This window comes from Zophobas morio, unplaced genomic scaffold, assembly GCF_036711695.1.
Source record: "Zophobas morio isolate AGI-343-1 ecotype UQ-CSIRO unplaced genomic scaffold, CSIRO_AGI_Zmor_V1 ptg000005l, whole genome shotgun sequence".
Classification (NCBI taxonomy): domain Eukaryota; kingdom Metazoa; phylum Arthropoda; class Insecta; order Coleoptera; family Tenebrionidae; genus Zophobas; species Zophobas morio.
In genome coordinates this window covers 245,866-272,320 of record NW_026972110.1, presented here as the reverse complement: position 1 = coordinate 272,320, position 26,455 = coordinate 245,866, and the positions used below count along the sequence as shown (strand labels likewise).

General features: G+C 33.6%; 1 protein-coding gene across 2 annotated transcripts in view; it reads left to right on the top strand.

Moving 5' to 3' along the window:
* Nucleotides 1–26,455, top strand: part of LOC135120900 (MPN domain-containing protein CG4751-like) — a 121,506-nt gene that overhangs the window by 55,361 nt on the left and 39,690 nt on the right. For both annotated transcript variants that reach the window (XM_064045236.1, XM_064045230.1), the window contains one exon: nt 6,314–6,483. In XM_064045236.1, coding sequence (XP_063901306.1) covers nt 6,314–6,483 — 170 coding nt within the window. The remainder of the gene's footprint in view (nt 1–6,313; nt 6,484–26,455) is intronic.

Here is a 26,455-nt window from a genome sequence, read left to right as displayed (position 1 = left end):
ACCAATTTTTTATCTATATCAATTCTATTGGATAAATAGATTTCGTCAAATGATAAGATGCATAATTTTTCTGATTCTTTTAACTGATGTGATTGCGTTTTCATTAAATTCATAACTTCTTTTAAAATACCTTTATCAAGAGTTAATGATGACGCCCACTTTCGCAGGGTAGAAAGAGCAGGTAAAGGATATCCATTGCTAACGATAAGTCTTTGAGCTCACACTCCGCAAGTATATTGCTGAAGCGATGTCATCGCCAGACCATCGTAGGATTCAAAACGCGTTTCAGTTGACCGGGTGTCAAACATTTTTTGAGTTTTGCTTCCATATTTATACGCTCTTTTTCCATTTCCTCTACTTGTATTATTAAGTCGTTCTTTTCTTTACGGGGTTCATTAATTTCTTGCTTTAAATGCAAAATTTCTTGTTTTTCTGATTCATTCCTAAAATATACATTGAGTAGGATGTCATTTTTATTATAGCATTTAAACAAACAAACCCTGTTTCACACGAATTTGCTACAAGTGCGCCCATCCTTAAACTAATACTTCCCGTAAATTGTAAACTCGATATATTCAGTTCCTTTTAGCGATTGAGACGATGTGGCCGAAGTAAAAGTCACCGTTTCTGGTAAATTATTGTCAGTATCATTTTTAACTTTTCTTCGTTTAAGCCGTTGTGACCTCTCAGAATCGGATGATGATGCTTTTTTTTTGTTTTTGGGAGATATAAGGTAGGAACCGCGTCAGATTTAAGATTTCTAGTATTTTTAGGCAATCCCATTAATTTCTACTTAATTGTCAAGTCTTCAAAACATTTTGGTTCAAAATGAATTGAACAAATACAAGCTAAAAAAATTACGAATGATTTCACTCCAAAATATTTGTCATGCAATAAAAAATATATATTTACCATTTTAAAAATTCATTTTATGTTGCCGCTTGCAGGCGTTCACCCATTGTTTTAAAAATTGAGGGTTTTTAGGGAATTTAAAATATTTTGTTCCGTTTATTTTTGTTTTTCTGTTGCAGTTATTACAGTTAAATACAGCACAACTAGGCATGCTGATCACTGAATTCAAACTGATTTTCTGCAGGGCAAATTCGTTATTTGTATTACAGCTTTTAAGAGAATGAATGGGGATGACAGTGGTCAAACAGGCAATTTTTATGTTTCCGGTGGTGCACATGTGCGGTTATATCCTCATAAAGTAAAGTCAAGTGTCCGTTTAGACATTTGTATTTGTGAAAAGATAAAAAAAAAGAAAATGCCAAGAATAAGACCTACACTATATTCGCTTAGGTATGAGAAACGGTCGAGCTGCATCGAAGTGACGTCACATGCGCTAAGTCTGTCAAATTTGGTTCAGAACGTAACATACCGGTGAAAGTGTATCGTGATTTTGGTTATAAATGTGTTCACAGCTAGCAAATAGTAACAGAATGTGACCTTTACCTATTCGTGACCCTTACCGCTAACATCGATTAAATATATATGCACTTAATTAAAGCCTTTAACTTGCAACATGTTAATTTTTGTATCGTGTATCCAGCCTCTTGACAAGCGCTTTCGAGTACGCCACTGAAACAACCAGTTCTCGGAGGAGCTGGAAGAGCCATTTATGATCCCATTCGAAAGCGCGGTATCAGGCGCTTTTTCAAACTATCTTTCCTCCTCTACCTACTACCTCCATGGACACATCAAACTTTGCTTTAGCACAGTGAAAAAAGGGATTACAGGTTGATGTAACTCCCCAAGGCAGTGAAATCTTTTGATATTTTCTCTTTTGACAACTCGGACGATTGCAACCAATTTGAGAGACTGTAATCAACGAAGTCGACGACTGCCACATTACGATCGATGACATTACTACATCGTTACATTATTGGTGGTTATCCGAAATGTCATATTATGTCAAATAGTGTCAAGTACGGTCCTCGTTATTTCGCTATTAAAGTCTCTTCTATACCTTAAAATTGACATATGGTGGCGCTTACTTCGGGAGGGAAACGAATCTGTAATGCTGCTTGAATGTCTGACTGTTTGACACAATTTTGACATATTGGATAACCACCGTCATAGCAGGGAGAATATAATTCATGTATCACGTGACCCCATTTCTTCCAAAAGAATTTATTCTTGCCCTTAGTTACATGTCTATCACAGCGATAATAATTTGATTACCTTATTGTGGTCTGTTGGTACCTAAATTTAAAAACTGTCAAATCGACAAATTTTAGAATTTTATAAATTTGTTTGTGTATTATGGCTTGCCAACGTTGGGGGCAAGCTCAAAACGACGAAATCAATTCTATTATCAAAAAATTAGTTCATTCGTTATATTCTCATATCGAATATAACTCGTGATATCATTAATAATAATCGAAGATATGGTTCGTGCAACTGAAGCAGCACTTTCAACTCGTGCTTCGCACTCGTTGAATCTGCAGCTCGGTTTCATTCGAAATATTATCAATTATAATCATATCACTTGTTATATTATAACTGATAATATAACAACGTACTAATATCACCAAGAGTAATATGGTGGTATACTAGTCCCGTCAAAATAGACATTTTAAATAACAAAAACTCCAACAGAGCTGAATTTTGGTAGTGCTAAAGGTCTTTTTTTTTATTTTTCTCGAAAACGGTAAGTTTTATCAAAAATATACGCCAGACAAAAGTTGTAGATCATAAAATTATCTACAAAAATGATCCCTATACTTTTTTTCCTAAGAATCACCATTCCTAAGATATCGCTGTTCTAAAAGTTGAAAGTTTCTTTTAATAAATTTTCAATAAATGGAACAATGGCGAAAGACAACTTAAAAAAAAATCGAAATTTTGAAAACATTTTCAAAATACTTTGATACAAAAAAATGTAATCCACAGAAGACGCTTTTTTCTTGTGAAAAGTAAGGAAAGAAAAATAAACGAGAAGAGAACAACGGAAAAACATAAGTACGAGTATATGTATATTCAGAAATTTTTAGATTGGTTAAAATATCATTAATAAAGCGGAAAAGCTTCTTGTTTGCGAAATAAATTTTTAAAAATGAGAACCATCCGACAACATAATTTTCAAAATTTTGAAATTATCAAAAGTGGAATAATTGTTCTATAGAAAATGTTCTGCAATTTTGAATCTGGACTTTTTTCGACAGACCTTGAAGAAATCGGCACAAGGAAAAATAATGATATTTTAAAATAAATAAATATAAATAATATAAAATGATACAATAAATAAAATAACATGATATGTATTTTAAAAAATCGTGATAATTTCGGGCAAAAAAATATGTATACTAATCCCAAAAATTTTAATATTTACAATTTTGGGTACAAAAAATTTCTAGTGGAGAAAATGATACGGAAACTTTTTCGGAATTTTCTAACAGTTTTTCGATGCGTTTTAAAAAAATCGTTGTTGTACTAAATGTGGCTGTAGAAGAGTAAGGTTGTTGTGTTCACCAGCATGCACTAATTGCCAAGGCCAGTCTTGCTCGAATGTTCAATTGAATCCAATAGACGAAGATTCATGTGATATCAATGAAAAGACAGCTGATTCATCTCCAATTGAACAATTTATGAACATCCAACAAGAAGAAGAGGAAGAAGAAGACATGACTCTGTCTGAGTTTTTGTTATTTGATCACTATTTTAATGTCTATTTTGACCGGACTATACTAGGTATTTGCGGTAAGTAAATAGGATGATTTGGATTCCATGCTATCAAATATGTACGGAGTGCCGCATCCAAGTTTAAACGTAGGGATTTAATATGGGGAATTGCTTTTTATTTCATAATATTTCCCCAAATCACTTTAACGCTATTATTGAGCGATGCATTTGTCGAGTAAATAGCCTTCATTTATCGGCTAGTATCTTTTCAAATTGTTGCATGGCGCAACGGAACTGGCTTTTACGTGAGGAGTTTATATTGTGACAAAAACATCACTGAGATTCTACTGGTGCCAATCAAAAAGGTTTTGTTACACCATTCCACATCAAACTAGGAATTCTTAAAAATTGCATAACAGTATTGAACCAAGAAGGAAATGCAGTCAACGATTTGTGTCGTTATTTTTCACGGTTAAGTGGGATGAAAAGAAATGAAGGTGGATGTCTGAATCTGAATGTTGAAATATTGATCGTTGATGAGGGACGAACGATTTGAAAACGCACTCATTAACATGGAGCTTGCAGCATGGGATTGTGTGAAAGCGGTTATTAACAAATGTTAGCAGAATACATCGATCCAAAAATTGACGCAACTAATTGAAGCACTGTTTTTCACAGTTTAAATATTCAAAAATAATTAAAAATTCATGTTTTGTACAACAATTCTCCGAACAATCATTAAATCAATGCGATGATCATGGCAAGCGTTTTCATCAAGTGACGACGGTGAGGTTTGAATATTGGTATAGAAGGTACAAAAAAAAGTTTTTTTTTTGCAAAGAAAAAGATCAAAAATCGACTGAATCGATTCAATTTTTTTGCAATATTTTGTAGTCGATGTATATGTCTAGTCGATCGATTTCTATGGATTTAAATTGAATAAATGGTCAAAAAATAATAAAACTATCTTTCTTTGGGAGTTTTTGGTCCTGAAATTTTTAAAATGAAATTTCTCGAAAACCCAAGCTAAGCTTTAACGATTAGCGCCCCCGGACGCCCAGTTTGTTGCAAGAAAAAAACTCGCCAATTCGAGCACAGTGATGTATTATTAACTTTCTATTAAAACAGTTTAAAAAATTCGAATATGAGCTAATTCCCTACTTCACTTTCATGATTGGAAAGTAATATGTATATGTGAGTTTCAAAACTAAAACACAAAAAGTTGTAATCCTTGTGTAGTTATAAATGTGAATTTTCGAATTTTTCAATGCTTGGTGGGTTACTTAATTTAAATTAGGAAATTTTTGTTTAAAAACAACTTAAAACTGTTGTGAATAAATATGTAGCATGCAGACCTTAGAAAAATTTCGTTCCTTTCTCGCGAAATAGTCTTTACTCTCGAAAGGGATGAAAAACTTTCCACCTCGGTATGTAATGTACTATTACAACTGCAAATATGACATGTTTCTTGCAAAGAATAGTACGATTACTAAACCCAAAAGAACACCGTTTTTAATGAAACTTTCAACATTTTTACTTCCCGAGCGTAAGCAAGCAAGTATTGTAATCGAGTCCGTTGGCCGACTCTCTACTTTTGCACTTTCTCGATCTTTCATGACCCCTAGAAGACGAAAAAATAGGTCTCCCCTTTCCGTCTGTCTGCCGTCCTGGATTTTTATTAGACAGATAATCTCCGAAAGTAGTGGACCGATTGTTATCAAATTTTGTATTTATATTAGGTATAACATGTAGATGGTAAAACGCCAACCAAAATTTGTCTGATCATCCCCACCACTAATGTGATGACGTCACTTCAAAATTGTACATAGTATTTGGGTTTTAATTTGTATCAAATAACATAGTCTTACACATGTAGTTTATGACTCCGAATTGAGATTTTACCCGAAACGTCCAGATTTTTGGAAAAAAAATCAAAATTAGGAGACAATATTTTGATATTTAATTTGAAATCTACAAAACCAAATGCTTTGAAATCTTGCAGATAGTTTACAGTTATGATAAGCATGATACAATTTTAATCACAGTATATTTAGTTATCCCCTCCAAAAAATTGAGGACGTCACCCTAAAATTTTGCTGAATAAATCCTATCTAAAATGTACAAAATATGATGAGTCTCTTCTTGTGATTTATCAATCCATTCATATTTTTTGGATATGCATATACGGGGTGACCCAAAAAATTAATGAATGGGTAAATTTATTTCATTGATTTAATCAGAAACTACAGAACCAAATGCTTTGAAATCTTGCAAATGTTTTAAGGTTATAAAGAGCATAATAAATTTTTAGTAAAAATATAATATATTTGCTTATCCCCTCCAAAAAATTGATGACGTCAGCTCAAAGGTTTGCCGAATAATCCTATCTAAAATGTACAAAATATGATGAGTCTCTTCTTGTAATTTATCATTCGATTCATATTTTTTAGATTTGGATATACAGGGTGACTCAAAAAATTTAATGAATGCGCAAATTTATTTTATTGATTTAATCAAGAACAATAAAACCGAATGCTTTGAAATTTAATGCGAAAAAAAAACATAATAGGCTTGCAGTCGTCATGTTTCCGACAGCGAGGGAAGTACTGTCTAAACTCTTTGGACCAATTTTTTAAAGTGTATTACTAATAATATATGACGGAAATATTATGATTCATTTCTGTTTCAGTGATGCCAATACATTAGTTGAGTGCATTCCATTTTCGAATTTGGGGAAAATTCAACCATTTTTGGTATCGCTGTCTACAAATGCGGCATTGTTAATGGATTTTCATTGTCATTTAACAAAGTCGGAAGTATGTGGTTATCTTGCTGGCCATTGGGATGTTAACAATCATAGTAAGTATTTACTGAATATTTTATGTTATTCTTGTTTCAATTGTGGGTTAAGATGGAGATTAAGTTCTTGAAACAGTAATTACAGAAAACAAAACTTGAGCTTTATTCGTAAAACACAGAACATAACATGCCATACGCAGTCTTACATTCTATTAGCAAGCGCGCTAAACATTCTCAACACTCCCGCTGTTTTAGTGCCTGCAACAATTTATTTATTAACCACGCTAAGTTTTGAACGCAAATAAGTGAATCTATCCTTAGTTAACGCTTTGGTGAACATATCTGATATTGTTCTTCTGTGGGAACATATACAATTTCAGTTTCTTCTTCGAAAACTTTTTCTCGCAAAAAATGATGCCTAACATCGATATGTTTAGTACGTTTGTGATACTCAGGATTTTTAGCTAATAGAATTGTACTTTGGTTACTAGTTGAATTTAATACATTAAATTCAGAACAGTACCTCACATCACGGATTAGGTTTTTCAGTCAGATTGCCTCTTTTGTTGCTGTCATGGCGGCTACATATTCAGATTCGGTTGTACTTAAGGCAACAACTTTTTGCCTTTGTGATACTCATGTTTCATTATCTACTAACAAAGTGTAGTGTGGATCGGCAGGAACAGTCAGACCTTTAGCATCGTTCATTCAAATTTATCAATAATTTTACATGTGTAAGCATACTGCTGTATAAACATTTTCTTTTTAATGTTGTCACGTTTAATTTCTACACCTACTAAACAAGGTTGATTGCCAATAGTAATGTCAAAAGTCTGTTTCATTGACTTAAGACTTTTACACAAAATTGGACTTGACTTCGACACAATAGGTCCATCATCAACAAATAATGCGAGTAGAGCACTTTCATTGTCAATAGTTCCACGAAACACACAAGGATCCGCATCACTTTCTATAAAACTAAAGTCCTTAAGAAAGTTAATAAACCTTTGGTTTGCTTGCTTCAGCCCGTACAATGATTTCTTTAATTTGCAGACTAGTGAAAGATCGATTTCCAGCCCTTTTGGCGGTTCCATAAAAATCTCTTTTTTGAGCTTTCCATGTAAAAAGGCTGTTCAAACATCAGACTGTGTCATTTCAAGGTCTTCATGGGCCACAGTTGCAAGAAATACACGAAGAGAGTCATAGCGTATGACCGGCGAAAATGTTTCCGTGTATTTGATCCCATATTGGTGCCTAAAATTTCTAGCCGTCTAGTCGTGCCTTGAACCTACGAATTTTCCTTGTCGTCTCCCACACAATTTTGAATACCCAATTTGAATCGATAGGATTTTGATTTTTCCACCTCGGAACAACAAGTGTGATGATCTTCATGAGCTTTAAGCGCCTCATCAATAGTTATCTTCAAGTGCTTTCGTACAAGACAAGAGACTGCATCCCTGTAACAACTTGGAGCATCGTATAAAATCAAATTCATACCTTGCTGGTTTTCGAAGAGTAGTACAGTCTCGTAGACACCTTCCCTCAACTTGAATTGACTGATGTACTTCTTCATCTTTCCTGTCCCTGGATAGCTGCTGTTCGATGTTAACTTCTGCCTCATCATCATCACTGTCTACTTCATGGATAGGTGGTTGTTGTATTGTATGAATCTTAAATTCCATGTTCGCATTTTCATCTACAATTGGTAGTAACGTACTGTCTTGATTGCTCTCATTGAACATGACATCTCGTGACACAAACACTGCTCGCTTTTCTGGATCATAAAGCCGATAGTTTGAAGAGTCTCCTTGATACCCGACAAAGATTGTTTTCTTGGCTTTGGCATCCGGTTTATTTCGAAGTTGTTTTGGCACATGAGGATAACCATCGCAATACAAATATGTTCTACCCGATGCGCTTTGCCCAGCTGACACGGCTCACAAAAAAACTCTTCTTTCTTCGTTATCCGCAGTCCGTCTCTTTTTATGCTATTCATTGACATACCCAAAACATGTACTTCTTCATTCATTCGAACGGTTATGTGGAATATATACCGTAAAACGAAAAGTTTACTTCATTTAGACAGAGTCAAAATTCTTAGGAAGGAAATAAGAATGTAAAGCCACATAGAATAATATAAGATTTGTTGAAAACGGCGAAAAACTCAATCAAACATGATGCTAAAAAGTTGTGGTCCTCTGTAAAAGCCAAACGAAAATCGCCTATCATACCAGCAGAATTGACCTTTGTGTCAACTTCGCAAGATATTGTCAACGCTTTTACGACTAATTTTGCGAGTGTTTTCTGTGACAATAGTGTATTTGCCTGTGATATAGTTGAATTCATGTATCTTTTGACACACGTGACCGAAGTATCATACAAGCTCAGACAGCACCTACCATAAGAATCTTTGTTTTAAGGATTACAAAAACGAAGAGCCAGACAAATAGTATGTCTACCGAAATTAGGCCAAATTACGCTCTACGTCAGTTATTCTCTTCCACAAAGTTCCTTGAATTAGAAAAAGATAAAATACGTAATAAATGCGTCCACATACCCAGGCAACATGATGTCGTCTTTTTCACGTGAATAAATGGTCATCAATTACGTCATAGTGACCAAAGATTTCACGTGATATTGACGTACCAATGACGGTCAAATGTCTCGTCCAGATGACGTCATTTTCTGACGAACTATTGACGTGATGTACTGACGTCTTAGAGTCGTCATTTTGTAACGAACTATTGACGTGATGTACTGACGTCTTATAGACGGCATTTATTGTCCATTTTAAGACGTTTTTTATATTTTGATTTTTAGAAAAAAATATGCAATAAATAAAACGCTGAAATACTTTTATATTTTTATGTTATTTACCTTAAATAAAATATTATAATTCGTTATAATCACCAGGTAAACCCCAAAACAAAATATGTATTAATTAAAGTTAAAACAAATTAGTGTAAAAAAATTAAATTTACTACAATTCTGTACAACCAACACTGACAACTTCAATAAACAAATAAAAAAATATATGTCAATTAAACAAATTAATGATAAACTACTTTTAAGAACACAAACAAATCTACATACAGGTAATTACGAGTCAAATTACTATAAACAAAAAAAAGGATAATATACAATATATAATCAAAAATAAACGTTGCAATAAAATATGTTTTAAAAACACAAAGAAATCTATTTAGTTACAAAGAATATTATAAGAAAACTATAATAAATTATAAATCAGTCTTAAAAACACAAACAAATCTATTTACAAAAAATATATATAAAAAAAAAATTAGAATAAAGGGAAAAGACAGTTGAATCGCATTGTTGAAGTTACTTGCTTTGAAAATACACTGTAAAACTTTCTAATTCACGACGACTTGACTGTCCTCAACACACAAAAAAGTACCGTTAAGAATTAATTATGTTTTAACAATCATATTAATAACCTAACTTTTTTAAGTTTGCCTTAATTTATTGCACTGAAAAGAAAAACCCATTAGAGTGCGTGGATTAATGGAAATGCAATTATTTTTTCGTCTATGGGCAATAATAGCCAAATTATTAAATTTAAGGGATTACAGCTTAAGCAGAAGACAAATTCTGCATTTTAAAAATGCTAAATTTACTGGAATCTAACGGATAATCGTAAAATGGTTGCATTGACAAAAACGTATATATATATAGCCTATCAGGAAAATCTCGTTGTCAATACTTTTTACAATGAAGCGAAATGTGCAATGTATAGTAAGTTATCAAAAATATCATAGTACCTATTACAGGCATCTACCTGTATATAATATCCAATATTATGTGTTGCATTTCCGGAAGCGGCCACTGACCCTTTTGGGTATCTTTACCTGTTTTTGTAAATAGCACTGTAACAGTAGTACTTCTGTAACCGTCCTATATTAAACATCAAAACCGAACGCTGTCCATTATTTCAATTATAACAAACAAAGGTCCTTCGAGCAATATCAAGGTACAATTCGGAAAACCATACATGGTCGTATGAACCGGATTACAAAAAACGTTGGTACTACGATTCGGATTGTACGAAACATTGGCACTTCAAGCCGGAACATTGGTCCCTCGAGCCGGAACAATTATGTTATATGTATATATGAATTCATTGTATTTTTTTAACTTACAAAGAAATCTGCTTATTCTAATAGGCAAAGATAATCTTGTAATTCGTCAAAATTTGTTTAGGTGTGGTCTTGGCGGCATAACTTCTATTTTTGTTTTCTTTTTCAGTTGTCAGATTTGATGACGTTTCCATGTTGGAGATTTTTTCACTCGTTTCCTTTAGCATTTCTTTCGTTTCGCACATGTGTTTTGTATTTGTTTCAAATCTAGAATAAAACTATGTTCATTAGCATTAGTACATAAATAATTGCAGTAATATACCTTTTTTTTATGGCGCCTCATTTTCAAAAACAATCACCGTAAGTTCTTCATAATCAGTGGGAGTATCTTCAGTGATTAATGGTGGTCTTTCTTAAAAAAACTGCTTTTGTTATCTACGTACTGTTATCAAAAATAACAGAAACATGTAAAAATTAAAATGATTACTTTATTAGATATTAACTTACCTAGTGTAAATAAGTATAACCCACACTGTACAGAAATTTTCACAAAACTGCGTTAAAAATGAAGTGAGTAACGGATACACGAGAAAGTTTCGGCAGTTGAGAACCAACTGGAAATATTGGGATGCTTCACTGTGAAGTGCAATAAACATAAATACCGAAAAAAGGGACAGTCCGAATGCACGCCTCAAACATCTGATGTATTGTATGGTAAATACGGAAGTTGAGCATTATTTTTTCATTAGATGAAATAAATTTAATAAAACTAAATATTAAATCACTCTCTAATTTTTTTGGTAACCATCATCACTTTATAAACGTCTTTATAAAATCAAAATTCGACGAAGGAATTCTTCAAAACCTTGTCCCGTTTTAGGGACAATGGACAAAGAATTTTTATGACTTTGTTTGTGTCGTGGGGTCTTTTCACTATTATACGCTCAACCCCGGAAGTTCTATTTATAATTTGCCAAGCAGGTACTTACAAAATAACACTTCCAGAGTATAAACAAGTTTTCAGAAAGAATTATTTGATTAGAAATTATTAGATGAAAAAACTTGTCTTTGGTGTATTTCTAATAAAGCCGTTGTTTTTTTTTTATCTAAAGATAATTAAGCATTATGAAGGCCACTTTTTAAAGAATACGACGATCCACATCTAACTGATCATATAATCTATAAAAAAATGACCAAGAAAGGACGGCTTTTGACGTCATTAATTGACGTCAGAAGTAAGTCATAAAAATCTCGTCATTATCACGTGATTTTTTGGGCGAATGACGTCGCCGACGAGTTATGACCAAAAATTGACGTGAATTAGACGACAGTCTGCTGCTTGGGTAGTGCGACAGGCACTGATGTAGTCAATCTAGTGACTGATAATAATTCATCGATTTTTCATCAAACGTCACTGTCATTTTTGGTTTTACTCAGAGTGGTTAATCGCAGTTTTTTGTTGTTCTATTCAAGTTTTCTATTCAGTTCTTCGTACAGTTCGTTGGTTGTTAGGATTCTTGTTTCGTTGTCCTATTTTTTATGTTTTGTTATCTTATTTCTTGTTCGTGTTTGGTCTACAACATGACGGGCCAACGTTTGAGTTCCCGTGCCCAGGACATCGTGTCCAACTTTATGGAGTATTTTGCTCTTGAGAAGGAAAACGGTGGTCCTTTAATCTCATTAAATGGTACAGAACGAGTAAGTAAGTAAAAACCACTTGAAGGTTCATGGTTAATAATTTCGCTCAAAGGACCCTATACGATAAGGCCTAGTTTTCGGCCCAGGAAAAAAACAACACATTTTTAGAATAGATACTAGCAGTTGGGAAGGGTTATTTAAATTAGAAAATAGAGCATGTACAGACTGTCTCGTGATTTTAATTCACAAGAAAATAGCATAATATTCTGCAATGTTAAAATATCTGCATGTAATGGTGATGAAATGAAAAAAAGTGCGGTGCGATAAGTTGTACTCGATATTTGGGTCTTAATTTGAGGATTAAATTCATTCTTGAACTCCAAAAAGATAATATTGAAAGTTAATTTAATAAATGCACAGAACCCAGAAGAATTCCTTCAGACTTTTTAACAGTTTTTAGACTGCTTGAAAATACAGGAATTTAAAGACGTTATGATTACTGATATGCCTAGTAAGTGATGTTAAAACAACAAGAAACAATACAAACCTGAGCTGCCCCCCTTGATTGCTGTTATTGACACTTTTTTATTAACATCTTCTGGTAAAGTTTTAACACTGTTGCTTTTTTACTTCAACCAAGCTCATTTGTTTTGAATATGGTTTATTCTGAGAAAGATTAATTTATTTCTTGTATTTGTTAACATATATATATATATATATATATATATATATTAAATAAATAAATTAATATCTGAAAACTTACGTTTGTTGACTTTTCCATAAATTCATCAGGATTGGTTTTCAGTAGATAAAATTGTAATAAGGATTTACTTTAAGTCTTTAATTGCCATTAATTGAAGCTGATAAGGTAGATTTTGGGTGTTGGTGTATATATGTTGAAGGATAAATTGTAAAACACAGAGTGTGTAGATTATTTAGCATTTTCTTACTTTACACTGACGCTTTTATTGTGTTGTAAACAATAAACACAAGATTTTATTGTCATATCTACATTTTTCTGTACCTATGCAAAATTAGAAACATTTTGAATTCTCATTTTGTTCAGTTTTATAAATACCTACGTCAAAGCTGAATATTACGTAACATCTTTAGCTTTTTGACACGAAGAAACAGCTAAAATGTTCAACTTGGCCTGAGGATGTTACTGTTTTTATAAATATTAAGTAAAAAGTAGAAATATGTACTTCAAAAGTACAGTGGAGTTTTGATTTGCCTTATTAAAAACAAAGTTGGAGATTTCAATTCGATCAAAACTGGAACCCATAAAATAGTAAACACAGTGTTACTAACAGTCGTGACCCATGTTTTAACGTTTTGTATTTGTTCGGTACGGCCTTTATTAGTTCCACGGCAGGACGAATCCGTACCCAGCTTAAGTAAAGTCCCTAGATATATATCTAGGAACTTTAAGGCTCAAGGTACTCACTCCACCCAGCCACCTACTGGATGGAGGGCGCTATCTCCAGTATACAGGACAGGCATGATTGGAAAGGGTACCGTACGCGACAGCGATATGGGCGCGACGATTCAAATATATATTTGTGACTTGTATTTACATACTTATTATTAATGTACTGATTATGATAAGAAAATCCACTCTTTTATTTACGATTACGATGGCGTGAAGCTACATTTGGTCCTACGAGTCGAATCACGGCGCAACATTTTGTTCTTTTGAGTCGCATCACGGCGCGATGCTACATTGTGGTCCTTCGAGCCGGATCATTCAACGCCACAATCTTGAAATATATTTTTTACTCCAGTATTAAAACCTACAAATCCAATATTTTATACCCACCATATGACTTACATTTTTATTTGTAAGAATTTACTTTATCGTGGTACTGATTAACTAAGATTTTAAAATACCAAGAGAGCAATAAAACACAATCAAAGATAGCCGGGATTTTTGAAGATTTGTTTTTAGTAGAATATTCAACACATTACCATCAATTTAAATGTTTGAATTGAAAATGCAAGGATTACAGACAAACAGTCAAAAATCCATGCCTGTTTTTGATCGTGTTTTATTTAAAGTATGGTACAAAATGAGATACATACATACATATATAGGTATTTGCCATCTTCGACACAATCTTTCCATACAAAAAACCAGTGTTTGTGTTTCATTATAAATAATGAAATGACATAATAATTATGCTTGTTTTTACAAAACATAATATTTCATTCCTTTTCTGTGATGTAAAAATTTTGCATTCATTTACACATTTAAATAGTTCAAATCTACACTCTCTAAAACAAGAATTAAGCCTAAGAACGTTTTTTTCTGTAGCAAACGTTAAAGAGTGCTTTATTATATTCAAAACTGCAAGTATAAATAAAACAACACTTTAGCAACGGTAGATAAAGTACTTCAATTTTTCTTTACGTCAAATACATAATTATTTTCTATTAAAAGTTAGTTTTACAATTAATGTTTCCAGAAACATACCTAGTTATATTTTTGAAATAGATGTGTTTCCGTATTGCCATAATCCCACAGATGTATTCGTACCGTGTTTTTCTCCCCTATTAAAGATTTACCTGAGAAAAACGACGATTCTCATAGTTCAGTGTCGTCAAAGTAGGTAATTCCGAGTTAATTAAATACAATAATAAAAAATGAGTTTGATTTCAATGTACTTATTTAATAATACAAAATAACACAGCACAAATTAAACACACACAGAAAAAGCACAATTAAAAATCTTTTTAAAAATGGTGGTATACAGTAACGTTAAATGTGCTAGCGTACACCCTCATTTCATTTGTGGCTGCGGTTCTACTTTGCTCCCGATCTAAGTATTCTCTCCTGCCTCTGTTTCCTCCCCTGCCCTTGTAACCTTATCTATTTCTGCATATATCCCTCGTTGCACCCCTGCCATTTCCTCACCCCTTCCAGCTTCCTTGTTTCTGTTTCCTCTCCGTCGATAGTACTCCCTACCTCTGTAACCTTCTAAACTTCCCTCACTAACTTCTTGCCTCTTTCTCTGACTGCCGTCTTTTTTGGGTATAGGTACTATCCTTTTTTATCCTTTGGCAATTTTTCTGCCGAATAAGTAGTAATGGTTGGTTATTCGAAAACATGTATTTATTTATTAGTAAAACATATTGTTTTTTTCGCATCCATTTCAATAGTAAGTACTAAGATAAATAAATAATTGACATATATTTAATTGTTACGAAAATGCGTCATGGCAAAGTAAATTATACCTGTTGGCTTTGTTGCTTAGTTTATCCATTTTATCAACTTCAATACCGTGTATTCCTGGAATAATAATAATTTGCTGGGTCAGTATTTAAATAGATGTGATTTTTGGTTATTATACAGCCTGACTGGGGTTTATTGTGACAGATTTTAAGGGGTGCTAGTTTGCATTATTTTGAGTAAAAAACCTTAATAACATTTACAGCTCAGACTTATTCCAAAAGAGTTATAGAATACACAAATTTCATAGCCCATCGGTTGGAAACCGCTGGAATTCACCTGATATATTGAAATTTTTACAGTTGTTTTATTAGAAACCATGACAATAAATTCAATAATAAAATAATACTCCTGTTTGACAATTTGTCAAAGCATCTGTGAACATGTTTTAATAAATTTAAGATGGATGTCAATGGGTATTCACTTAGAGAATTAGCGGACATTCATTTAATTTATGGAGAGGCACGCGGAGTAGCCCGTGTGGCAGTGCGTTTGTATGGCACTCGTTTCCCTCACCGACGGTTACCCTCAAGAAGAATGTTTCAAGATCTGCACCAGCGACTCCAAGAGACGGGTTCCTTGTTACCTAGAAGAGTCGAACGAGGTCCACAACTCCCTCAGCGAATTGTCAACATTGAAGAAGAGGTGTTGGATGCTGTACATGATGACCCTGGAATTAGTACAAGATGCCTTGCCAAACGATTTAATGTCTCTCAATGGACCATTTGGAGAACACTACGAGAACAGTTATTATATCCATACCACGTTCAGCGTGTAAAAGCTCTATCTCCAGCTGATTATCAACCCCGTTTTGCATTTTGTAGTTGGTTTCTACGAAAGGTAGAAGAAAATCCCGACTTTCCTCGTATTATTTTGGCATCAGACGAGGCAGGATTTACGCGTCGGGGAATTTTTAATTATCACAACGTTCACGTTTGGGCAGATGAAAATCCGCATGCCATAAGACAAACCCGTTTTCAGCAGGAGTTTTCAATTAATCTATGGGCCGGTATTGTAAACAATTATCTTATAGGACCTTTTGAACTACCCCCGCGGTTAACGGGTGCCATTTATTGGCGAAGAAGAAATTTACAAGAATTGTTGGAAGAAGTGCCGCTACATATCCGGGAAAGTATGTGGTTTCTACATGATGGGGCGCCACCTCATTTTAGCCGTCTGGTACGGCAGTTTTTAAATGTTCAATTCCCTGAAAGGTGGATCGGGCGAGGCGGGGCTCAGCGTTGGCCTGCCAGATCTCCCGATTTGAATCCACTAGATTTTTTCTTTTGGGGCCACATGAAGTCGTTGGTTTATACAGAATAGATCAGAACAGAAGATCACCTCAGACAACGAATCTATGAAGCCACCAATATCATTCGCGGGGACCCGGAAATGCTCCAACGAGTGCAGCAGCAATAGATTCGTCGTGCCAATGCTTGTGTGAGAATGAATGGAGCTCATTTTGAGCATTTGCTTTAATAAGGTGTTTAAAAATAAATAAAATTACTAACAATAGTATTTAATTTTCTCAACTTGGTAAAATTTATTATTACATAGTGCAGTGGTTCTCAAACGGTGGAGACACATAAAGTTCTGACTTAACCATAGGTTTTAGACCAAAATGTTATTAGACTTTAAGAATCAAAATAATGCATATTGTAACCCTTTAAAATCTGGCACAATATACCCCAGTCACCCTGTATATTTAGGTATCGTATCCGTGAGCGCCAATCGTCGTTGCTGGACGCATGGTTGGAATGGCTACAAGAGTTGAGTTCAGCTTGTTCAAGAGTAATTCATCTCTAAGAGCCGTTTGACACGGGACTAATTTTCGTACTAAATTGCTTGTATACAAGAATTTAGAACTGGTTCTAATTTCTCGCATACAATTTAGTACTAAAATTAGTCCCGGCTCTAAGACAGTTTAAAGTATAAATTGTACAGTGTTGATAAAAAATCTTTGAAAGTACTTACCAGTTATTTTTCTTTTCTTAATTAATAATCGTTGTTTGGTTATGAACATTGTTACGGCAACGTAACATAAACACCTGATCTTTCTCACAAAAATGACTGTCGCGATATTCTTCGCGATAATCATAAATGTAGTAGACTTTATATTAGAATAAAGTAATTAAGTACATATTTATAAAAAATTATATGACAAACAACTATGTTACAATTTTAAAATACATAGCTTTCTTTTGATGCCAAATGTGAATCTAAATTATCAAGTCACGCAGAAAATCAAAACAATAAAAATCGTCTTAACAGACACTGTGACTTAAGATAATTTTGAAAATTTTGATGTAGTCTATGCCTTATTGCCATTTCGACATTTGAAGTTTAAAAGAATTATCTTGTCGCATCTAGTGTCAGTATTCTCGCCGTGACAAAAATGCAAAAAAAAGTTACAATACTAGTGAAGGTGTTTTACACTTTGTGACAATGGAATGGCATTGACCGGTCCAGCATTTTCTGTTCGTGTCGCTAAACTACTCACTACCAAATGTTTTTTTCAATAACTAAACGTACGTCAAAAAATAAGTCCTGATAAAGTCAACCCACAATGAAAAAACCAAGAAAAAAATGACTTCTATATTGTAATGGAATACTAGTAATTTCACCTTTTTTAGGTTATTAGTCTACTAATTGTCAGCAAAGCTGACATTTGAATTTTAAACCTCAACAGATAATATATATTTCCCCGCCAACAGTTTGGGTTAATGATAATTATTGCCGATAATCACCGTAAGTTAGGATTGAGCAGTGAGTGCGCTTGTGCGTAATATCTTTTCTTTTGTTTTCTTGAAAACAATCTTAACAACGTTAAACTCAACGTGATTTGATATGTCAGAATGTTAAGTGACATAATGTTTACTAAAATAAATTACTAAAATCCATGTTTACGATTCAAAATCTATAATTACATTGTGGGTATATACGAAAACAAACTGCCAAGTAGTTTTTTTCATTGTGCGTCGACTATATTTTATCGTTCTAGTTCCTAAGTAGATTAGTTGAATGTCTAAAATATTAGTAAAACATAAGTTATACATATTTTTTCTAGTTGTTCAGTAGATTGAGAAAGATAATTTTAAAAACGAAACTTTGCAACTTTGCAACAACGCTGCCAAAATAACTAAGGACAACTTATTAGCTTATTACAAAATTGAGGACTCGCTTTGGAGATCCAGAGAGCGGTATATCAAAAATTAGCTAACCTGAAAGTGAGGTTTGGATGATTGTAGCATCATAAAACATTACACAAATCAAAAATTAAAAAACATTGAGAATTCGCCTTCTCTTCTTTTGGAGATTCAGATAGTGGTTTATCAGAAATTAACCGTCCTGAAAGTAATAACTGCAAAATCGCAGAGCGATAAAACTTCAAATATTCCCGCGGCAATGCAGAACAAATTATTAAAAAACCTAGAAATCGCCCTCTCTTGTTTTGGGGATCCAGAGAGTGGTAATTTTAAATTAAGGTCTTAGAAAATAATGAGTGCACACTCGCAGCATCATGGAACTTAATACAAATCTTCATTAGACAATTCAGCAGAAATTATAAAAAAATTGAAAATTCGTCCTCTTTTGTGATATATCAGAAGTGAGTCGTCCTGAAAGTAACGAGTGCATTTGCGGAACATTATAAAACTTTATATAAATATTGTCGAGGCAATTAAGAATAAAAAATCTAAAAAATGAGAGTTTTTCCTCTCTTGTTGGAAATCCAGAAAGTGGTATATTTCACATCAGGCGTCATGAAAGTAACGACTGCATCATCGCAGTGTAATAATATAATAAAACTTGAGACAAATGTTCCTTATAAAATATTAAAAAAGAGGGCATAAACCCTCTCCTGTTTTGGAGATCTAGAAAGTGGTAATTTCGAATTAGTCTCTTCATTTGGTCCTGAATTGCCTCCAGAACATTTGTGAAAATTTTTATGATGCTACGATTATGCAATTTCTGTTATTCCACTCTCTTTCTTCAAAGCACAAGAAGGCGAATTCTCAATTTTTTAGTATTTCGTCTTGAATTGCCTCGGCAACACTTGTGCAAAGTTTCATGATGCTGCGAGTATGCAGTAATTGTTTTCTGAGAGACTAATTCGGAATTACCACCACTTGGATCTCCAAAACAAGAGAAAGCGAATTTTCAATTTTTCAGTATTTTGTTCCGAATTGCCTCGGGAACATTTATGCAAAGTTTCATGATGCTGCGATTATGCAGTCGTTAACTGCAGGACGACTAATTTCTGATATTCCACTCTGTGTATCTTCAAAGCAAAAGATAGCGAATTCCCAATTTTTTAATATCTTGTCTTGAATTACCCAAAGAACGCTTGTGCAAACTTTCATGATGCTGCGAGTATGCAGTCATTGTATTCTGAAAGACTAATTCGGATTTACCACCTTCTGTAACTGCAAAACAATAGAAAGCGAATTCACAATTTTTCAATATTTTATCCTGAATTACTTTGGAAACATTTGTGCAAAGTTGCGATGATGCCGTCGTTAATTTCAAGACGACTAATTTCTGTTATTCCACTCTCTTTAATTCCAAAACAAGAGAGCGAATTCTCAATTTTTGAAATTTCGTCTTGAATTGCTTCCGAAGCCATTTTGTAAAATTTTTTTAGGCTGCGAGTATGCAATATCGTGTTCTGAGAAACAAATTCAGAATTACCACCCTCCGGATCTCTAAAACAAGAGAGGGCTAATCCTCAGTTTTTCAATATGTTACTGTAAACTGTCGCCCGACGACGCATTAGGGAACAAGGACTTGGAAACCATACAGTATAGAGATTGGGTTTGTTTTACAACAACTCCTGTAGGCTGAAGAGTGTTGGAGTTATTTTCTAAACGACAAATCTTTCAATCTTGCTAAATGGCAAATTAAAAGTATAGAGGCCTCGAAACATACGATGTATTCTTCAAACATGTCAACAAAGCGAAACATCTGTCACCATGTGGGCATGGATTTCTGTAGGGTCATGTTACACGTGCCAGAAAAATAGAATATTATGACTGTTGTTTTCTAAATACCTACCTGTGCTGCATGTAATAAAGTTTTTTGAGTTTTTTTTATAATTTGAAATTGTTTTCTGTTTGGTCTTGCATTGATTTCTAATCCGAGAACCAGGTATGATAGCAGGCTTAATTATCAGCAGATAATAATTAGCTTCGTTGGAGTGCATGTTTGTTAGAAGGAGTTATTTAAAGCGAAAATTTAGCTACTAAATTTAGGCCGTGTCGTACCTGTTTTACTTTAATTTTTCAACTTCTCAGAAGTGCTATGAAAGACAAATGTAAATTAGTTTGCCCCTTTATGTCAAAATGACAAAAAAAGGTTAGAAAGATCTAAGGGCTAATTTAGAGTTTTTTTCTGTCAAAGAAATTGGGTGGACTAAATTCACTGTCCACGACCATACGAGCCGTACCGAGTTTGGCCTTGCCTAGCCCGACAGAAATCCGCTCTCTAATAATCACATTCACAGACGAAGGATTTCGTAAATTATTTAAAACATTTGTTAGATTCCCTAAGCATTCCGAGTTACGAAAAAAACAGATTATTGCTACAAAAAGAGGGAATTTTATATTTATTGATTATTGTTTTAGTTATTTGTACGTGGATTTAGAAAATAGATTTTTGTAGAAAATTCCACACAATTTAATATGTTTAATTTAATTAGGCACCCTGTCACTTTTATCGAAAATGTAATTACTTTTATCCTAAAAATTTCAGAATTACCAATGAACATACACTACAAGACTTGTTAACTTGTAGAAGATTATTGTATTAAGTTACTAACTGAATTCGTAATATATTGTAGATTCTGTATACATTTCATTTTATTAAAAGACTACCTCCACCACTTAACACGATTTTTGTTGTTTTACATTACACATAATTTTAATATAAACTGTAAAAGTATAGTTTTCATTAACAGACGTTTGTTATAATTGATTGTTTGAACAAATTCGTAAGAAAACGTATTAATTCCCGTTCAAATGAAGCGTTTCTTGCCACCCAGCACGTTGTTACGACCCTGTTTTCTGATGTTTTAACAGACACTTTTGCCGACTTACCCAGAGAGGAGGGAGGGCTCTTTGTTGTAAATATTATGGGCGCCACCAGTATTGTTGAAATAGATTCAGGGCCAGGACCAACAACTACTGGAAAATGTCCCGACCCAATTCCTACTTTAATCAGTTACTAGTTAACAATCGAAATTGCGAGGAACAAATAATTAAAACGAATTAACAATTAAAATCGCGGTCCCAAAACACTTTAAGGGAACCCACGAAGTTAAAGCTTTAACTTTTACAATTTACAACTCAACTACAATAACTCAATAACTACTAACTACACTTCAGGAAAAAAAAAACTAATAACTCTCGAAGAAAAGGGAAAAGGGGGAGTCTCAAGGCTTATCTGACGAAGGTGGGTGTCGACAGGAGGTCTTCCTACAAGCCACAAGATAGGTATCGACAGGCTATCGCACCCCGGAGACGGAGTCTTGGCTCGGGCGAAGATAGGGGTATCGCCGGTCTAACGCACTTCGAAGACGGGATCTTGTCTCAGCGAAGGTAGAGGTGTCGCCGGTCTAAGGTACCCCGGAAGCGTAAACCTGGCTCGGCCAAAGAAAGACGACGGTACCCAAAAAAAAACCCTGCGTGACGAAAATGGTCAACACCCCAGAAGGAGATATTGAGCTTCATACCTGCTTCGGAGGGTTTCAGCGTACCAAAGGACCCAGTTCAGTTGTACACTTGACTTATCTGTTGTTTTTTTTTTATTATTTGAAAGTCCCGGTTCAATGTCAAGGAAACCGCCCTTACTTGGAATCCCCGGCACCACGATAAGCCGACTGATGTAACAACGTGATACGTGGTCAGCCGTCCTTTCCCCACTGATGCATAACGGCTCTAGCTATTTCTTTCTTATGTTGATTACATTCGCTCGCGTATGGAAACGTATACAAGGCTCCATCCACTCCTTTATTAGATCAATGGTTTTAACACATTTGTCATTGTTATAGATTTTAGTGGATGTTTGCAAAGACCAGATACGCGAACGTGTGGGAAGTGTATTAACCACACATTTTGTTTAAAAACCAGTATTTTTTGTTTTTCTTGAAATTGTATGAAATTGAAACTCGTCAGCCAATGTACTGCAGTATAGTAAACCTCTCGCGCCTCACTCCTCTCACCCGGGAGATGTTGGTCACACTTTGGTATATGGAAGGTACACGGCATACTCTCTCTATATATTTACACCAGTACACCATGATATAATAATTCTTTAGGTATGATACTCGTGCGGCTCAAAATTAAACCAGCTCGCGCAGTGACGTCACTCGGTGAGTAGAACTAGTGGAATTCAGCATAAAAGCACGAAGAATCGCTAATATTTTTTAATTTTATTCGTATAATTCGTGTATTTAAAAAAAATGTGTTGTACAATCTCTATATTATAATATAATAATTATAGTGCTGCATTAAACAACCTGAAAACTAAATTTACGTCAATGACCTGAATTAAATTGTAAAAACGATTTAACGGAGTTTGATACGTATTTCTATTGTGTGTAACAAATTAAAATTTCGCGTTTAATATTATTTTTCGTGTACTCAATAGGAAAGTGCGGCTTTAATGTGGAGATAATTATAAAAAAAGTGCTATTTTTCTGGTTAGTAGCGCACAGGTTATCTGAAAATGCCAAGATCTTCAGAATTATCCATTTTTTGCTTTCTTAGGTTTTTATTATTGACTAGCTGACCCGGTGAACTTCGTTTCACCTACAACTTAATTTTGAATCTGCAAAACCGAATGCTTTGAAAACTTGCAGATGTTTTAAACATATGATAAGCATAATAAATTTTTATTCAAAATATATTTACTTATCCTCTCCAAAAAATTGATGCCGTCAGCCCAAAATTTGCCAAATGAATCCTATCTAAAATGTCCAAAGTAGGATGAGTCTATACTTGTGATTTATTATTCCATTCATATTTTTTAGATTTGCTTATATAGGGTGACTCAAAAAAATTAATGAATGGGTGAATTAATTTTATTGATTTAATCAGGAACTGCAAAACCAAATGTTCTGAAATCTTGGAGATGCTTTAATGTTATCATAAGCATGGTAATTTTTTGATTAAAATGTATTTGTTCATTCTCCCTAAAAAATTGATGACGTCACCTGAAAATTTTGCTGAATAAATCCTATCTGAAATGTGCAAAATATGATTAGTTTTTACTTGTGATTTATCACTGCATTAATATTTTTTTAGTTTTGCTTAAACGGGGTGTCCCAAAACAATTAATCACTGGGTCAATTTATTTTATTGACTGAATCAAGAATTGCAAAACTGAATATTTTGAAATATCGTAGACGTTTCGAAGTTACTGTAAGCATGGTAGCTTTTCAAAATATATCTGTTTATCAAGCCCAAAAACTTGATGACGTCATCTCAAAATTTTGCCGAATAAATCCTATCTAAAATGTGCAAAATATCATCAGTATGTATTCGTAATTTATCATTGCATTCATATTTTTACTTCCCGAGCGTAAGCAAAGGAAGTATTGTAATCGAATCCGTCGGCCAACTCTCTACTTTTACGTTTTCTCGATCTTTCATGATCCCTAGAAGACGAAGAAATAGGTCTCCCATTTCCGTCTGTCTGTCCGTCTGTCCGTCTGTCTGCCATCCCGGATTTTTATTAGACAGATAATCTCCGAAAGTACTGGACCGATTGTTGTGAAATTTTGTACTTATATTAGGAATATCATGTAGATGGTAAAACCACAGCATAGATAACAATCAGTAGGGACAGCTCGTGTCGGCGCCTTTGTTCTTTCTGACCCGAATTTTAAGCCGTCATGGATGGTCGTTGCCTAAACTATTCCTAGATGTCGCCACCCAATTTAAAAAGTATCACTTCATTTAAAATTTCAAAAATTGATTCGTGTACGCAATATTGCAAACTGTGTAGTTTGCTCAAATCGTATAATCATGAATCGCAATAAGAAAAAAAAGTCGATATTTAAATTATAAACACGATGATTTGTTACAGTTTTTATTTTATTACTTATACAGTCATAAATGTTAATCCGGAAATGGTACACTTTGTAATGGACCGTAGGTAAAGGAGTATTTTATGAGGACTAAATATTTTTCGAGAATAGACTCTTTTAGTTATTAAAGAAAGTATCCATATTATTTATATATGTAGAAAGCTAAAAAAAAGTAGAGAAATAAACAGACAGGCATGATAATGTAATTATGGTAATTACTTTATACAAGAATAAATATAAAAATAAGAACAGCACCTGTTAAATTGTTTAATAATTTCAAAAATTTTACGAAAAAAACGCATTTTACCTAACAGCTTAACCCGTAAGCGTAATATCATATAAAGTAAAATTTTTATTTAAAAAAAAATATTACAAAAAAAAATACATATTTGTCGACTCGCATAAAGTGCAGGTAATTGGTATGGGTCGACGCAGGTAAGAATAATTAAGGAATTCATGAAACCGGAAGTCCATAGGGATTAAGCGAAAAAAGATATTTGACAAAATGTACGGCTTGGGTCATTTTTACCCACGCGCGACTGCTTATGGGTTAAGCAACGTCTCAAAATAAAACTCAAGATTGTGTAGGTCAAAAAAAAAAATATATATACATGATGAATAAAAAAATTGTTTATTGAGTGAAGGTCTGCTTATATAATTTTTTGTTACGTGTAGTTTGTTTCTTATTACTTTTATATTAAATTTTACAACAACGGAATCATATATAATAAATTTTTTATATTTATTTCATAACCACCGTTGTTGTTCGTTTGCGACGACTTTTTAAACAAAAAGTGTGTTATGTTTACTATCTTTTCCAAGAATTCCAAACACGAGGGAGAGAATAAGGCAGGCGCACAACAGGGATCCTGTATGAAAATTCATCGGACGAAGATTTTTACCTTTTATTGTGAAAATTACATTTTTATACTATTTGTACAATTCTACTGGAAAAGCAGTCTTAAACAAGCAAAACCGGCAAAAATATTGTAACAAAACTGCCAAATTTCAAATATTTTAGACGTCAGTTGGGCGCCCTCATTCGGTCATAAAGCGAACGACCACCAACGAAAACGGGTCACGAAAAACGGCGAGCCGTCCCTACTGATTGTTATCTATGCTGTGGTAAAACGCTAACCAAAATTTGTCTAATCATCCCCACCACTAATGCGATGACGTCACTTCAAAATTGTACATAGTAAATCGGTTTTAAATCGTATCAAATAACATAGTGTTTTACGACTCCGAATTGAGTTTCTACCCGAAACGTCCAGATTTTTGGAAAAAAATCAAAATTATTAAACAACATTTTGAAATTTAATTTTGAATCTGCTAACCTGAATGTTTTGAAATGTTGCAGATGTTTTAAGGCTATAAAGAGCATCATTATTATTATTATTATTATTATTGATTACAGTGTCCAACGGGTAATAACCCAATTACATAATAAATACATAAATCTTTAGTCAAAATATATTTGGTTATCCCCTTCAAAAACTTGATGACGTTAGTTCAAAAGTTTGCCGAATAAATTCTATCTAGAATGTGCAAAATGTGATGAGTATGTACTTGTGATATATCACTCCATTAATATTTTTTGGATTTGCATATACAGGGTGACTCAAAAAAATTAATGAATGAGTAAATGTATTTTACTGATTTACTCAGGAATTACAAAACCAATTACAAAGATGTTTTAAGGTTATAAAGAGCATAATAAATGTTTAGTCAAAATATATTTGCTTATCCCCTCAAAAAAATTGATGACGTCAGCTCGAAAGTTTGCCGACTAAATCCTATCTAAACTGTACAAAATATGATGAGTCTGTACTCGTTAGTTATCACTCCATTCATATTTTTGGGATTTGTATATACAGGGTGACTCAAAAAAATTAATGAATGCGTAAATTTATTTTATTGATTTACTCAGGAACTACAAAACCGAATGCTTTGAAATCCACTGCGAAAAAAAAACAATAGACA